The sequence below is a fragment of the Mchenga conophoros genome, linkage group LG7, assembly GCF_057382185.1.
Source record: "Mchenga conophoros isolate Kocher_MC1m ecotype Shallow Benthic linkage group LG7, M_conophoros_male_GT1.1, whole genome shotgun sequence".
Lineage (NCBI taxonomy): Eukaryota > Metazoa > Chordata > Actinopteri > Cichliformes > Cichlidae > Mchenga > Mchenga conophoros.
Genome location: NC_140532.1, coordinates 63849393 through 63866702, shown reverse-complemented (window position 1 = coordinate 63866702; position 17310 = coordinate 63849393). Strand labels below are relative to the sequence as shown.

The following is a 17310-nucleotide window of genomic DNA, read 5'->3' as shown; positions in this document are numbered from 1 at the left end:
TTAAAGATTTCTGTGTATGTAAAGTAATCTATGTGAACTTTTACTGTTAAATATTAGATATCCCTAATTTGCCCATTTTAGACTCACAGCTCTGACTGTGAGCACAGAAGCCCCACCCACTGAGCCAATCAGACGAAAGCTGTCTTAACTCTTTCCCCCATAAAGATGACATTTGATGACTTTGCCCAGTAGCCTTAATGACAAGTTTTGACACCTCAGTATATATCAACAAAGATGTGGTTTGAGGGCTATTAGAATAAAGTACTCGCTCTAATTTCTGATGCAAACCCGAACATTTTGTTCTATAAGCAGGTATGAAATATGACAGAAATCACTCTTTTCAGAAAAAGAGCTTTGATGATAATTCATTATAGGCTGTCACTGGGTAAAGAGTCAAAGGTGGCCTTAATGGATGTAAAGCAGCTGGTTTCTGGCAGAGTGTGACCTAAGGGGCTGCACAAAGTCACAGAAAAGAGACAAATAAGGAATTTTTCTTTTAACTGTAACCAACACAAAGCAATTCTAGTGCAGCACAGGAATAAAAACATGGAGCTGGTAATGAGCATAATGGGTCACCTTTAAGCACAGGGTTAAATTTGAGGGCTAAATCTAGAAAACAGATGTGTCCAAAACTGAGACTTGCAATAAAATAAAACAGAAACGCAGAACTACCTCGCACCCTGCCTTTGAGAAGCTGAAATAAAAGCATGTGATCAAATAGTTTATAATGAGCTTATGTTTCCTCCACACTTGCTTGGCCTTGGCTATGAAATGAGGGCGGTGCAAAGTTTTGATTTTATTGTGTAAAAAGAAGCGGAACAAATGCAAATATCATGACAGACGCTGCACAGTCACAGTGCAAACCACTTCTTTGCTCAGTGCTTGCATTTGTACCTTTTATTTAATCAATAAAGCCAAACAAACAGCCCGAATAAACAAAGTGCGATATAGAATAAAGTCTTAAAACTCATTAAAAACACCTCCTGCCTTTATTACATCATTCTGTGTATCGTCAGTCTTAACCAGCTTTCTGGGCCTTCCCTCCTTTCATTACTTAAACCTACTTATACTATTCTGTGTTTGTGTTTAGCTTCTGTACCTCATCCCACGACTGTTACCTGAAGCCAGAGGAACTGTAGCTGATGCTGGGCTAAGTGAACAACTGGAGGAGAAACAGACCGGGCTGTGGAGCAGCATCACTGACTCCAACAACACCTGGAGGAAGACGGCCTGGCATCTGTGGAGGAACGCTGCCTTCCAGCAGCTCAGACAGATACCACAGTATCAGGTCTGTGCTGGGTCCCCTGTTTCTCCATTAAACACACACCTGTGCAAACATTGTTTGCATTAATGAGCACAGGTGTTTGAGTGCATGTAGAAAATGATTCATGGAGTAGCTGTATTGATGTAATAATCATGAAGTCTCCTTATGTCTGTCTAGTTATTGTTCTCAGAATGGTTAGCTAATGAGCTGAGAGTACTGAGGAGTGAGGACGCCCTGCCTGACGCTGAACGGTAAGACGGCAAACACACCGTGTGAGTTTAGAAAATAAAATCTATGCCATAAAAAGCAATAGGAAGTTTAATCTAAAGTTTAGAAACTCTGCACTTAAAATGAAACAAAAGGCAAAAAAACATGCCCTACTGGCCCAGCCTCCACTTCCAGGATGAATCCTTATGCACGTACAGATCGGTTGAAGCGGTGCTGCTAATTTTATGATCCTGTTGCAAATCAGCTGTTTCACCGCAGACCTCAAACTTGTGCAGAGGACTTTCAAGCAAAAATACTGAAGCTGTGGTGGTCTAGAGGTGCAGAAGAGGACTTTGAAGGAGAGATTGGTCAACTTAAAATCTGAAATACTTCTTTCTGTGATGAAATTTCTTCCCCTGCACCTCTAAAGGAAAAAAAAGTTGTTTGGGTTCCTGCTTTTATTTATTTGTTCCTCTCTGCAGTCAGGAGTATCAGCAGTGGGCCTGCATGGAGCTCTATCTGACTCGTCCAGAGAAGCAGGGAGGCTGCGGAGGAGACATGAAAAACCTCTGTTCTCATTTGCTTAATGCCATCATGGACCAGCAGTTAAGGTACTAGTAGTTAACATTAATGTGCGAAGTCCTTAAAATGAACCTGTCAGATATTTGACAAGAACCCAAATAAAAATGTTTCTTCAAGTCAGGAAGGGCGCGGTGGGAGAGGCAAAGTGCTTGTGGTAACTTAAAAACCTCTTTTAGAGCTTGGAAAAGTTCAGTTAACCTGACAAACAGTGTTTATGGATTTGTGTCCATGTGTGCATGTTTGATGTCAGCAGTTGGCAGAGCCTGGAAGCACAACAGCACAGAGTGCCAGGAAGAGGAACCTGCTTACCAGACATCCTGTCCCGACTCCAGGTGCGTGTACACTAACTGCACCACTCGGAAAAGCTTGTTTATTATAAACCTGGTAAAAACAAAGAATCTAATGTAATATTTAAGAAATTATTACATATGGAAAAAAAGAAGGCGGTTTTGCTTTGTTTCTGTATAACAGTCAAACTGCTGTGTATCAGTAACACCATCTGGACTTTTATATGCTAATGTTTATCACTGTTTCTGCAGTTTTATCAATTGGTGAAACAGGTAGTAAAATTTTAAAAAAGTATTCATGACTATAAAAAATGATACGTAACTTTGAAAAGTTCCTTTCCCCCCCATTTCTGCAGCAATAGCATATGGATGGGCTGTGTAGACATTATAGTTAATAAAGTGTGGTAAAAATAATGTTTATATTGAGGTATATTGTATTAAAGCTAGCAACTTCACACAAAACATTTTGTGATCAAGAAAAATATTTTAGTGAAGTGATCTTCTTACATATATATTCTTATAATAAAATAATATAATCTTAGCCTTTTATTTGATTTAAAAAACATGCAACAAAAATTCTGAATGCTCAATGAATAAAAAATAAAAGCCCTGAAAATTAAAGAGCGTGGATTTGTGAAAAATGGCTACAGAATGGGTAAAAATTCCTTAAGTGTCACACTTCACTCTGCAGAACAAGCAGAAATATCAGTAGTAGTAAAGTTTGTCCTTTTTTAGACGTAAAAACAGAAAAAATAAAAGCCCTCGTACACAGAAGTTGCACAGCAGCTTCTGGAGCGTCATCAGCTTCCATGTTGTGTTTTACTCATTAGTGTACAGTCTGTGTGACTTCAGTTAAACTAGTGAATAACACTTACGTGCTTGTGTATGTGCAGGAGCTTGTCTATGAGATGGACATGATGGAGCGGTCTGGCAGCCATGGCAGCAGAGCTGGTGTGGGTGACTTCCTGTTTGAGGTGTTGTTTCAGAGATGCTCCTCTACAGTGACCTCACAGAGCATCAGCACTGACGTCAGCCTGCAGCGCTTGCTGCATACATGGAACAGGTACGCTGTTAAATATGAGAAGGGAGGCATTGCAGGGGCGTGGCCAAAGGGGGGGCTGTATAAGGCTGATGGGGTATTGTTGGCACACTCGTTCTGTGATACGTGTCGGCTCATTGCGATTGTTAATCCACTGAATTACTGTTTGTGTGTGTGTCAGAGTGCTCCTGGCTCTTCCAGCTGTGTTGTTGATTAAAGTAAACACTGATGGAGGGGGAACAACACTGAGCTGCAACAGGCTAATAGAACACATCAACCAGCATCAGGTGAGCAGCTCATTTAATGTCTTTTATTAATCTGATTTAAATGTTTGGCTGGAAAAAGTACTTTTTATGCTCACCTCTTTCTTCACCTGCACTCCCCTCTGTTCATGCACTAGAGGAAAGCGTGTTCTCCAGCAGGCGTGCTGTCCTGCAAGATAACTGCACACTTCCTGAGAGTAAGAATCTTTCTGAAATCTAAAGTTCATACAGGTTGTACCTTTAGGTGAGCTTGTGAGATTATTGAGAGGTGTGCTTCCTCTCCAGGGTCTGTTAGGTGCCAGTGTACGTTGTGGACAACCAACATATGAAGTCAACAAAGCCTGGTCTCAGATCAGCGTGCAATGTCCTGTTTTGTTGATCTCCACAGTGGTACTGTCTGTTCATTCTGACTAAAATGCCTTTGAACACATTTGGCACCTTCAATATTTAGAAAGTCCTAAAATCTTTTATCACTGGAATCACAGATCAGTGATCTATTAGAGCCTGTGTGAAGCCTGCGATGTTGTGTAGAGACATGACAGGAATATAGCGTCTTTGTTGTGTGTCCGTGTGCAGCACTGGTGGCGGCGTCTCCGTCCGGTCCTGTTGTCACTGTGGCGTCGTCTGTGTGATGAACAGACGCTGCCGGAGCAGCTGCAGCTCCTCACGGAATGTCAGCACTGGGCCTGCAGGTAACGCCTCCTTCATGAACCACTGTCAGCAAATTATGTACACCTCCTCACAGCTGCTCACACCTGAACAAGTCACATGAAATATGTTCACATCTTAGACTGCCTTGATGTCTGTAACAGCTTTGCACACTTTTCTTCGTATCAGCCACCTTCATGAGCTTCATGGGGTTTGTTGTGGCTGCATTAGTGCAGCGTAGTCCTTTAAATGTGATGCAGACATAAATGCTTGTTGCTTTTCACTTATGGTGAAACATATTAAATGAATCCTCCTTTGGTTATAATAGTTCTCAAAAGTGTCTAATTATCTTGGTGAACCCTACAGAAACCCCATGTTAAAGTTCTTCTTTCTATCTGCTCTGCAGTTTGGAGAAAGGCCAGCTGCTGCAGATGCCTCCAGCTGCAGCTCTGCTGCTGGCGGCCAGCCTTCATCGTGTCTGGCGAGGCTGTGAGGCAAACAAGCCGAGCTTCAAAGCTGCTTTGAATTTCCTGCGACCAGACAGAGACTCCAAATACAGACAGGTAAGAGCATAAAACGAATTCTGCATGCTGTCCATTTTTTCACAGTTAGTGCACCATCTAATTCTATCTAATGGGCAAAAGACTGTGAATTCTTCAGAAGCCCCACCCACCACCAGCCACTCAGACGAAAGCTGGCTTAAAAGAAGTGAGAGGAGCTGAAAGGGTTTGTTTAATAAGACAAATCCACTGTGCTCTTTTGAACAGAGCATCCAAAGTTAGCCAATCAACAGCAACAAAAGACTTGCAGCTGCTGCCCTTTTCTGACGTTGGGTGGTTTTATGAAGTCATTCTCAGCAGCTGTTAATTCAGCTGCTATATTTAAATTTATTATATACAATTCACATACAGGCAGTTTGATTACAACATAATAGAACCAGTTTTACAGTGGGTAAAGGTAAAAAGTCTAATAATGTGGATGAAAGTTATATAAATCTAAACTTCTGATTAAGGGAAGAGTAGAACAAAAGTATCACACTGAGAGGTTCACTGTCTGACTGAGCCCATCTCCATCCTGCTTATTTGGTCTCCAAAGCTTTCAGTCACTTTTTCAAAAATGCTGTTGTGTTTCTGCTTCCAGGTGCTCGTTTTCCTTCTTTTCCTGTGCGTTAACGACCACCTGACAACACTGCTATATCCTCAGGTAACTGACCACCTAAACAACAATGCTGGAATTTAGAACTGTGCAACATTCACACTCATAAACAAGTTCTCAGAGTGGAAACAGGTCTTTCCAATGCATTTGTCTAGTCTGTTTTTGTTCCACGAATCCTACACAGAAACAGTCCAGGAACACAGGAACTGACTGTGAAGACATGCACAACTTATATGAACATAACATTAGCAATTTAAATATGATAATTGCTTATTTTATTTCAATTTGTAGGATAACAATATTTTATTAGCAGTATGGTCTTGACCCCAACCTCTGGACCCTGGTGCTGCTTTTGATATTCTGCGTGTATAAAAGTCCTTTTTATGGATTTGTGTCCATGTGAGCACCTGCCCGTCAACCAATGAGAGCTGGGATAGGAGGGAAACGGATATGAATGGAAAATAAATTGAAGAGGAAAAGACAAGACTGTATTGTTATTTCTGTCTGTGTTTTATAACGTGCATGGTTTTTTTTCCTCTAGGAGAGGAGCTATGAAGAAGGCCGGGCTTTATGCACAGAGCTCCTGGCTGTGTTGATGGACTCTCCTGATTGGCTGCTCATCTTTAAGTCCAGCGGTAAAGTGAACAGCAGCTCGGTGCTCCGGTCATCTTTTAAATCTGATTTGAATTTGATGTGGTTGAACTGATGTGCTGCGTTTTTATTTTTCACTCAATTCTAGAGCAAAGCATTTATCAGTCGGTTACCATGGTGACGTCAGATGACTTTACAAAACTAATGCCGTGGGCTTTCTGCAGGTGAGTGTTGCAGCTGCTTAGTGGAGGTGGGGCCTTGCAAACAGCTAGGTTGATTCATGAATGCCACATAAATTAAATGCTGCTCTGCACTAAAGCTGACACACCATCGCATTAGGAACGACAACAGGCCAAAACACACAAACGTGACAAGATGGAAGTTCCAACCTCACCTCTTATTTGTACCTGTTGTACCTTCTAAATTTCCTTGTGTTCGTGGCCGATCAGTTTGCTGCTCCTGCAAAGCGCCGAGCTCCTACAGAGAGCTGTGCGTTGTCCAGGGTTCCTCCATACTGCCATCGTCTGCTACCTGAGCATGCTGCAGCTCTTCCTGGAAGGAAACACTCAATCACTGGACACTGAATCCTCTAAGAAGCAGCTGGTGGTTTGTACTCTAACTTCTAACTGGTCATATGGCAGTATTGGAGTTGGCACACTGCTCTGGACTCACGTTCATCATCTGTTTTGGTAGGCGGAGCCTTCCCACATCCTTGGCCGCACCAAGCAGTTTCTTCTGAGAGCCATCTCGCAAACGCCTCTGACTTTACTCTCTTCGGGGCAGCTCCGACAGGTGAGCAGAAGGTGCATCAGCATGTATATTACCCGTTGCCCCTTTCACACCTGTCTCACACCTTCATATCTCCTTCCTGTCCCGCCTATCTGCTTGTGGTTTTCTCGGTCCAGCTGGAATCCTTGAGTGCAGAACTGGACCCGGAGCTGGCAGCGGCGCTGTCTGTGCAGCTCGAGCCTTCCAGCCCAGAGATGGACTTCCTCTAATCGACCGAGATCTCTCCACGCTAATATTCCAACCCTCCCTCCAACAGAAACACGTGGAAACACTGCACTGTTCAGACTCAGCTTTGTAAAAAGAAAACCTGTTTTATTCACACTGGGGTTTTTTTTTCTTCTTTTTTTACACATTACACGCTTTCTTACACACATGTACACCTGAAGCCCTTTCAATGCTACAATTCAAAAGAAGACTTTGATTTGTAATAACTTAATAAAAGCAGTGAGCCGATAAGAAAACTTCCTGGAATTGCAGCACATACAGACGCTTTACTTGGATCAGGCAAAGAGAAGGTCTCAGTATTACAGCTGCATTTAAGCCGGTTACACAGTCAGTAATGTGAATGTCAGATATTAAATGAAGGTATTCAAGATTAACAACACGGTGGTCTTAACAGCTGATTACTCACAAAGCCTACGAAATCAGTTATTGTCAGACTGTGAGCAGCAGTGTAAAACATCTGATTTAACTTACTGTAAAATTTTATTTTAGTTCATATTCTAATATTTCTGTCTGGTCTACTTGGCAGCATCTTTTTCAGTATTTGGAATTTTTGGTTGTTTTATCTTTCAAGAGTCAGCGTGATGAGTGCGTTGAGGTCTCAGGGCCACCGTACTGTTCTCTTTTCAAGTTATTATCCTCAGATTTCACAGAGTCATAATTGTACTAGCTTTTAATATGATATATGGTGAACCACTCCATATACTCATCCTGACTGCCAGCCTCACATTTCCTACTGCTGCTCTTTCACAATAAAAGCAAATAAACAATCCGTTTTATTCTGGAAACAGTTACAGGAAGCAATGTGTTTGTTGCAGAAGATGGATGATTTGAATATCAGGTAATTGATATAACTCATGAATCGTTATATTAATTGCACAATGTAAAGAAACATTGCTTTGACACTGAACTCTTACCTAATGTCTTTTCTGCTGTGTCGTCAACAAATCGGCTGAAAAGTCTTAAGAAGGTCATGAGCGTCAGTGTGAAGGAACACTGGATGAAAACTCAACTGCTGATGCTAAAATGAAACTCCGTGCTACATTGCTGTTTTGTTTCTGGGTCCTGTGCCACAGTTCAAGTATCTCTGCCTTGAATCAAGACTTCCTTCTGTCATCTGTCTTGCTCTTGCTGAACCACCTCCCCGGTCAGCGTGATGGTGTGTAGGTCCGGGTATGTCTGCTGCTGCTGCCCGCTGCCCCTCTGAGCCTCAGCCTGTGTCAGCGGGTGCACCATGGACATGTGCACGTTCAGGTTGTGGGCCTTCTCGAAACGCTTGCTGCACATCAAGCACTCAAACTCCAGGTCGGCCTCGGCTTTGTGTTTGGTCATGTGGTATTTCAGTGATGCTCGCTGGCGACACTGGAAGCCACAAACCTCACATCTGATAGGAGGAAAAAACAAAAGCATTTATCATTTCTCCTGATGGGGTTCTGGCTTTTAAACTGGGAAACATGGGTTTCATTCCTCTCGCTCTCTCAAAAAAGTGAATTTCTGTTTGTCCTCTTATCAGTTCACTTATGGAATTCCTCAGGGCTCAGTTCTTGTGCCACTATTTTTCTCTATTTTATTTTGACTTTTGAAAGTCTCGTTTCAAAGATTTATTTCCAATAACAGAAGACGACTTTGGTCTCTAGGCTCCGAGCTCATCACTTTCCATATAAAATTGTAGTGACTAAACATTTGAAATACTGTAAAAACAGTTCCAGAAAAACGATGATGAGGCCCGTTTTCTGATATCAGTCAAAAAGGGCATTTACTGATCTCGTTGTTCTATCAATTTTTTCCAAATCCCTGAATTTGAGGGGGAGAGATAAATAGGCTGAAACTTTGACTTGGCTAACTCCTGATCCCAGTATGACCGTCTGTCAGCAGGATGCACCAGAGCAAGATGATCTCCCAACTTGGAGATACATAAATCTATGTGCATACATTTGATGGTATATATGACTTGTTCAGTTGAAAGCATATTCTGTGGTTCTGTGATGAAAACAGGAAGCAATTAAAGGTTTGTAAAATCAATCTGAAGCCACCAAAAGAGCTTGATGGCTCATGAGCTACAAAAATGTTAAAGGACTTACTGTAGTGGCTTGGCCCCCGAATGCCTCATCTGGTGAACTGATAGGTGTTTTCTTTGTTTGAAGGTTTGACCGCACTGGTCACAAATGTAATTCCTCTCCTCTGGAAGCACACAGACACGACGAGCATGAGCCACAAATTCAGACATTAAAGTAAGGTAAAAAAAACATCTTTATAAACATTAATTTATGCAATGCTAACAATAAATGCTTAGAAATGGAAATGATTGATTTAGTAACATCAGTACTGCGTTCCACGTGTCTGAGGAAGCTTTTAGATTCGTGTATCATTCTTCAGAAACAGCCTAAATGTGAAAAGCATGCATAAAAACAGCTATAACGAATTATTTCTCACTCAAAGCTGGATGACTAAAGCTGGAAAGCCAGAAAGTCAGTCAAACCTGACATCTCACCTGTGTGGATGAGCTTGACATGCCGCTGCAGGTAGCGGTCGATCATGAAAACCTTGTTGCAGCCAGGGTGAGGGCACGGTCGCTCCCTCACCTCCTCGTGATGTTCCTTGATGTGTTTCTAAAAAGTCAGCAAACAGGAACACAATCAGTCGTATATACAGATGAAGGCAGAGCACGTTTGCTCTCATTCATTTTAACTGCCTTCAGTCAAGGACAATTCATTTTAAATGGAAATAACTCATTATTAATCTTTAATCTCTGATACTATTACCAATCTGCAACAATCAATCTCATCTGTTTTTATTTCATTCATACATATTTAATTCATTTCACTTTATAGTTAGCAGTAAACAGACCTCTGACAGCGCTATGCTCAGGAATTGTTTCACCTTGCTGAAAACAGTTAAACAATATTTAATAAAGAAGCATTTCTCCAGTCACATGAGACCGCTATCCCAAATTTTTAAAGAAAAGCAAGCCAAGATTATTCATACAGGAGATCAAAACTAGTGCACGGAAACATGCACAACTGAAGGTGGCTTCATTTAACAGTGAGCAGTGAATTCTGACCTTGAGACCATCGGGAGCTCTGTAGACAGCCGTACAACCCTGATATGGACACTTGTAGATATTGGGGAGCTCCTCCCTTTGAAAAAGAAACACACAGATTGTTAATCTGCATTTCTTCTAAAAAAAAAACTGAAGCAAAGAATAAACTACACCCAAGCTGAAAATGACCTTAATGGAAGCTGCATCACGTACCCCTTAGGTTTGAACTTATTCTTCCAGCCTGGCTTGGGTCCAGGCTTCTTTCTGATTTTGGGCTCCTCTGGGGCCTTTGAGCTTTTTCTTCTCTTGTTTGGGACGTTGACCCTGTGGGCTCTAGAAGGATAAGGGGAAAATAAATTCAGTGAGAGCTTATGAGAGAAAGACATGGAACATATTCTGTAACTGCAAAGGTGGTCACTGTCCCATCCAAAGAGCAAATTAACAGCTCAACCAGGAAACATGAGCCTGTTGCCCTGATGTATGTGCACAGCTGAGGTTCATTATAGAGCAGCTGTGTGGTAGCAGGCACAGGCTTCTCATTTTTACTGTAGTAAAGGTTTTTTCTTTCTTTTACCCTTTATTGTCAGAGTGTAACTGTGACTGTGGCCAGTCAGCAAACCTTTTAAAGACTTGTGATTCTTTACATGCTGCTTGTATATCAATGGAGACCCAAACTTAGAGGCTTCATAATAACAGCCTGCACAGCTGCTGACTGGCAAGACTTAACACTAAACTAATCAAATCTACATCGGCCGTTATCGTGTTACATTCACAGGCTGATCTACACTAAAGGCCCCGTAGACCGGTGATAACAGATAGTGAGATAAGGTGGTGTTTCCACTCCCTTTACTTCACCATAGCAGGCCCATCTTTTCTATTTGCACCCACCTCTTCTCCGAGTATGGCTCAAACTCCTCATCAGACAGCCCTCCTTTTCTACCCTCATCAAACTCATCTTCAGAGATGACCCTGGACACACACAAACACAAAATTTGAAAAATTTCAATTTCTAATAATTGCCAAACCACCAGTAAATATGAACTGTGGGACCAACCTGTCAGAAAGATCACTGCCAGCAGTTCTGTCCTCCAGCTGACCCGGAGCAGGAGACAAGGCCTCCTCGTGACCTGTGTAATCTGAAGGAGAGAGGAGGAGAAAATGTTAATATGAGCAATGATGAGGTCTTAACATGGGTTTCAGTATGTGCAGAAGAAGAAAAAGTATTTTCTATATTTCAGCTGGAATGTCTGTGCACATCAGTCTCGAGTCTCCAAAAATGAATACACATCTTTAATATTTTATCTTCCTGGAAACACTCATTCTCATTTCTTCAAAATGAACTGATATTCAGACACGCTGATGTGAGTCAATCATATATTTTTATTTGATGAAAATAAAAAATATGAACATTTAAGTGCAGATGGTCTGCAAGATCTTCAACAGCATCCCGAGGGAGACTGGGGACACTGAGTCCAAATGCGCCTCGAGGAAACTGTTGGTATGATTTGGTGCTATATGAATAAAATAAAATTGAATTGAATGAACCATGTTCAGCACGTCTATTGCCGAAGCCGTTGCACTCAGCTGCGGCTGCAAGGTGGTTGGTGCCTGTTGTGGTGGTAATCCCCCAACCAAATGGTGGACACCAGAGGTGAAGGGAGCCATGAGGCTGAAGAAGGAGTCCTATCAGGCTTGGTTAGCCTGTGGGATATGTACCGACAGGCCAAGCGGAACACAGCTCGAGCAGTGGATAAAGGAAAAATCTGAGTGTGGAAGGAGTTCAGCGAGGCCATGGAAAAAGACTTCTGGACTGCCTCGAAGAGATTGTGGTGAACAGTCAGGCGACTCAGGAGGGGAAAGCGGTGCTCTACCTGCGCTGTGTATAGTGCTGGTGGAGCGCTGCTGACTTTGACTGAGAAGATTGTCGAGTGCTGGAAGGAATACTTCTAGGACCTCCTTAATCCATGGAGGAAGCAGAGTCTTGGGACAAGGGGGACGACTCACCTATCTCCGGGGGCGAGGTCACTGAGGGAGTTAAAAAAAAAAACTCCTCTTAAAGCTGGGACTCCTGGTCCCAGTTTTAAGAAGGGGGACCGGAGGTCGTGTTCCAACTATAGGGGGATCATACTCCTCAGCCTCTTCAGCCTTGTGGTGAAGAGAGAGCTGAATGTAAAAACGAAGCTCTCAATTATCGGTCGATCTACCTCCCACCCTCACCTATGGTCACGAGCTGTGGGTAGTGACCGAAAGAATGAGATCGCGGATACAAGCAGCAGAAATGAGCTTCCCCTGAAGGGAGACTGGCCTCTCCCTTAGATCGGGTGAGAAGTTCAGCCACCCGGGAGGTGCTCAGAGTAAAGCTGCTGCTCCTACACATCGAAAGGAGGTGGCTGCCCATCACTGAGCACAGTGATTATCTGATTGTTGGGGTTTTATCTCTGATCTTGTGCGAGTCTTTTATTGTACAACATAAAACATCTTGAAAGAACTGAAGAGGGCTGATACAACGGTAGTCTCAGTGTTAGTCTGAACGACTGTAAGCATTCCCACCTTCGTTGTCGCCCGTCCAGTCATCAGGCGCTGAGCTCTGCGTCTGAGCCGTTGCTGCAGGTGGACTGCGCTGAACCACAGTACTAGTACTTCTCGATGAGGTCATTCCGTTCCCGCCAGATTGCTCCTCTTCGTCTTCCTCGCCGTCTTGTTCTTGTTCCTCCTCCTCTGACATTGCTCCATCACCCCTCCCACTCCCTAATGCTCTGTTGCTGGAGCACTGGTTGGAGGTAGTGCTGCGGTGAGTGTCCATGATGTATCTGTGACCATTCACGCAACCCCAAACAGCCTTAATGGCGCCCAGGCACTGGCCCTCCAGCACCTCCTTCAGGTCGGGGCAGGAGCGGCAGGCCTCTCCGTGGTGATGAGCCCAGGACACCAGACTGTGGAGGCACTTTGTGTCTGAGGTAAAGGATGAGGGAGCTGAAGAAAACAGAAGAGCCTGTTAAAACAGTTCAACTTATGGAACTTCAGCAAGATGGAGTGAGGAAGTAATGTTTTACTTACTTGATGAGCAATGGTTTACAGAGGACTCTGGACCCTTTGCATTCTTCCTGAAACAGACACAAACACTTCCCCATGTTTTTCTGCAGTAAAAACACTTTACAGTCACCCTCAGGTAGATATATTTGTTTTTTTATTGACTCACTGATTTTTCAGGTTCTCCTTCCCCACAGGCGGGAGATTGACTCTCTGCAGAAACCGGATCAGGATGCTTTGGCACTTATAAAACTTTGCATGGCATTTCTTGCAAATAAATTCCGAAAGCCGAGGGTCACGGTCCACCTGGACCCCGACCAGCCTTTGGAAGTCTGTGTGGAACAGAAGCGGTGACTGGGCCACGGCGTCTGACTCCTCGTCTACAATACTGAGGGAATCCCGAGGCCATTTGTTGAAGGCGTGCCGCAAGCTGCGCGGAGAAAACTTCCCGTGACAAAGCCGGCAGACAGCAGCAGAGAGTCTACCTGAGGGGGCATCACAACTTGATTTCATCTTACAGTGCTCCAATAATACAATTTACTAGTGTCCACATTAACAGAGAAATATACAGTATACTCTATTTTACTTGGTTTGTGCCAAACACACAGGATCTACCTCTGACTAGAGGCCCGTAACATTGTTTTTTCTGCATTCGATGTCAGCACTGGCTTTGCCAAGTTAAATAGTTTGAGAATCACATGACAAATATCCCACAATAGCTTACACTAACATCAACTTTCTGTGTTTAAAACGGGCGTAGTGAGCCACTAACCTGAAGATCTGGACTTAGTCTCTGGATGTTTCTGGGCGTCTTCGACTGTCGTCACATTGAAGTCTGCATCGGTGGTCTTTTCTGTTGCACAGTCATTCAGGTAGAAACTGTCTGTGGTTACAGCGGCAGTCTTCCGAGGTCGCCCTCTGTTTCCAGGTGACCTCTTCTCACTGGTGACATCCACTGGCATCGGCGTCCTGCTGAGCTTTTGCGGCGTCTCAGAAGACCTTGTATGTCTACTTTTCTTCTTCATCATTTACTGTTATTTTTGTCAGCAGCTGATTTCGTGAAGACTGCCTGTGTCAGTGTAATAAACAATAAAATATTTAAAATATTTAGCATTTCTGAGTTTTAGTTCCATTTAAACACAACCACAGGTACATATCAGGGTTTTTTGTGCATATTTTGTGCTCACCAAAGAGTTTTGGCTTTCTAAAAAAGCAAAATCATCAGGAAATATAGAAATATTTAACCCATTTCCTATTTTTAATGAGATTTCATTTACTAAAGATTAAATTACATTTTGTTATGGCCAACAACAGAAAAATTTATATGTTCTGTCAAGCAAGGTACCGCAGACTATTTACTTTAACTACAAATTGATCAATCCTGTTTATTATGTTGCTCCAAAGTTTCATTTAGAACCAGAACCAGTTGTAAAATGTAAAAACTTATGAAATGTTGTCATCATTCAAACAAGGAGGAAGGAGGCAGGAAGCGTGGATCAACGTGTACATACACTCACCAAGCACTTTATTTTTTTATTATTATTAAGTACACCATGTTAGTAGCAGGTTGGACCTCTTTGTCCTTCAGTTGCCATAATTCTTCTTGCTATAGATTCAACAAGGTGCTGGAAACTTTACTCAGAAAATTTTGGTTCATACTGACATGAAACCATCACACAGTTGCTGCAGACTGTTGGCTACATACCCATCATGTGAATCTACTGTTCCACCACACCCCAAAAGTACTCTGTGACTGTGGATGTAATTTTAGTCCAGTTCAAGATCGTTTGAGCTTTGTGACATGGTGCTATAGCCCATCTGCTTCAACGTTCAGAGATGCTTTTCTGCATACCTTGGCTGTAGCGAGTGGGTGTTTGAGTTGCCATCGTCTTACTATCAGCCTGAAGCAGTCTGGCCCAACTCTTCTGACATCTGACATCAATAAGGTGTTTTCACCTGGAGAACTGCTGTTCACTTAATATTTTCACTTTTTTGAACCATTCTCTGTAAACTTTAGCAATGGTTCTGTGGAAAAATCCAACAATTTCTGAAATACTCAGACCAGCAGATCTGCCGCCAACAGCCACGTCACTGATGCTCAGTTTGAACGTCCTCTTGGCTATGTCTACATGCCTAAATGTACTATGTTGCTGCCACGCGATTGGCTGATTAGATATCTGTCAACGACCAGCTATACCTAATGAAGTGGTCGGTGAGTCCATGGGGCAGAACGAGGTTTTTTCCCTCATAAAAAAACAGCTGTATAATAAATACATTTTTTTAACTTCATTTAATATTCTCTGAAACCTTCGTCTTACTTTAAAGAACATAATCAGTCCATCTGTACATCTTCTGGGATACGTTTAATCTTTTTTTCTAAGAAATCTTTAACATTGATGACACAGGAACTCCATCCATGGATAAAGTTAACAGGACACTAATGCCAATCAAGCCGTAGCACCTTTGATTTAAGCCCCCGATAAAACAAAAACCGTGACAATGGTCCTGGATATTGTTTTTACACTCCAACATGATTTTGTTTACAGATTAATTCAACTAGCGTTAGCTGGTTAGCATGAATGAGCCTGCTACATTTGTTAGCTGACGTGTTAAAACACAACACACGTGACATAATAATTACAGCACTCGTCATGGAGGGCCTACCGTGACTGTGCACAGGTCCTAGCACTTGGAAAACATGCTGTTCTTAACGTGCAAGAAGGTTTTCATTAGCCTGGAAAACAAACTGTGTGCTTTGTAGCTGCTCCCAGATGTAAACATTAGAACCCGGAAGCGCTACCGGAACAAAACACAGAGTGGCGATACCCGAGAGCGCCACCTGCCGTCCACAGAGAAGAGTCCGGAGGTAGAATTCTACATCTTTTTTTTTAAGAAAAAATATATTTTGTCTGTTTCTTTTTTCGCCTCAAAAGTTAAAAATTTTTTTCCAGAAAGTGTGGCTCAGTTTCTCAAAACAAAAACTGCTTTGTCAAAACTCCACACACAAACCTCCACACACAGACTCACTGCCAAAATGAAAAACAGCACTCAAAACATGTTCTCTTTTTTCAAAACTGACTCCTTCCACACATCAGTACACACGGCTGTTATACCGTTTACAGGACTTCCACGTCAGAGTAAAACTGTAACTGGCCCCTGAACCTAATAACTGCTTGTGCCACCCTTGGAAACAAGAACTGCAGTCAAGTGTTTGCAATAACTAGCAACGAGTCTTTCACATCACTGTGGAGGACTTTTGGTCAACTCCTCTTTGCATAATTATTTTAATTCAGCCACATTGGGGGGGTTTCAAGCATGAACAGCACTCACTTCCAACTGGTGCCTGTTTAAGGTCTCTCTGAGTAAGACGATCACATAAAAAATTGTGAAATAGAGTGGTCTTCATCCTCAAATATACACTAGGAAAGACTCTGCATGAAACATAATAAAGACAGTGCCAGAGCCCAATAGAACGGCAGTGACTCTGTGATAGACATTAAGTCCGCTTTAAAGCTGCCCAGGCTGTCTGCAATCACATATTTTAAAGTGGCAAGGAGCCTCATCCTGATAGTCTATTGTATATAATTGCATTGTTTCCAGAGGTGGTAAGTAACAAAGCACAAATATTTTGGTACTGTACTTAAGTACAATTTTCAGATATCTGTCCTTTACTTGAGTATTTTCTTTTTACTACTTTTTACTTTTACTCCTACTTTTACTTACTGTACTTTCTGCTCCTTACATTTTCAAAACAGGCACGTAACGCATTTGGGGGGAGGTACTATTTCCTCACTGCGAACATCCAAACTTTAAACCGATTTGAGCCTGAACAGAAACACATAAAAGGCGGTCCTGTTCATTTATTAATCACCAGAGGATGTGGCATAAAAACAGATGATGTGTCTACCAAACTCAGGGGTTAAAAGTGTGAAGGTGCTTTTTGTTGTTGTTGTTGTTGTTATTGCCACAACACTTAGCCCTACTGAACAGGAGCGAGTATAAATAAAGACAGTGACTTTTTTAAGCGTTAGGTCTTTCAAATGAACTTTTCTATCAGTGACAGCAACATACAAACTGTTTGTGTGGCGTTTGTCTCACAGTGTGTTGCTGGCTAAAGGTCCAGCTGCTCTGTTTAACAGGGAGAGAAAAAAAAGAGCTAAAGTCACTCAGAGATGGAGAAAGATAAGGAAGAC

The 17310-nt window shown here is 42.4% G+C and overlaps 2 protein-coding genes across 4 annotated transcripts in view; one reads left to right on the top strand and one right to left on the bottom strand.

Moving 5' to 3' along the window:
* The window catches only part of fanca (FA complementation group A), a 29233-nt gene extending 21414 nt beyond the window's left edge, over positions 1 to 7819 (top strand). For 2 of the 3 annotated variants that reach the window (XM_085280737.1, XM_085280735.1), the window contains exons 27-42: positions 1091 to 1288; positions 1442 to 1515; positions 1954 to 2082; positions 2304 to 2385; positions 3234 to 3403; positions 3561 to 3666; positions 3780 to 3839; positions 3928 to 4032; positions 4219 to 4334; positions 4697 to 4853; positions 5431 to 5493; positions 5987 to 6080; positions 6185 to 6260; positions 6486 to 6642; positions 6730 to 6828; positions 6942 to 7819. In XM_085280737.1, the coding sequence (XP_085136863.1) occupies positions 1091 to 1288; positions 1442 to 1515; positions 1954 to 2082; positions 2304 to 2385; positions 3234 to 3403; positions 3561 to 3666; positions 3780 to 3839; positions 3928 to 4032; positions 4219 to 4334; positions 4697 to 4853; positions 5431 to 5493; positions 5987 to 6080; positions 6185 to 6260; positions 6486 to 6642; positions 6730 to 6828; positions 6942 to 7034 (1779 nt within the window). In that variant the 3' untranslated portion in view covers positions 7035 to 7819. The remainder of the gene's footprint in view (positions 1 to 1090; positions 1289 to 1441; positions 1516 to 1953; positions 2083 to 2303; positions 2386 to 3233; positions 3404 to 3560; positions 3667 to 3779; positions 3840 to 3927; positions 4033 to 4218; positions 4335 to 4696; positions 4854 to 5430; positions 5494 to 5986; positions 6081 to 6184; positions 6261 to 6485; positions 6643 to 6729; positions 6829 to 6941) is intronic. The other variant, XM_085280736.1, reaches the window with a different exon arrangement.
* On the bottom strand, positions 7112 to 15911 carry znf276 (zinc finger protein 276). Its single transcript, XM_085280738.1, has 12 exons — positions 15782 to 15911; positions 13890 to 14186; positions 13287 to 13602; positions 13145 to 13191; positions 12638 to 13060; positions 11142 to 11223; positions 10976 to 11056; positions 10301 to 10420; positions 10109 to 10184; positions 9539 to 9656; positions 9129 to 9228; positions 7112 to 8431 (listed from the first exon to the last, which is right to left on the bottom strand). Exons 2-12 carry the CDS (start codon positions 14143 to 14145, stop codon positions 8161 to 8163), a joined length of 1890 nt encoding a protein of 629 aa, XP_085136864.1. The 5' UTR covers positions 14146 to 14186; positions 15782 to 15911; the 3' UTR covers positions 7112 to 8160.
* Positions 15912 to 17310: the final 1399 nt, after the last annotated feature.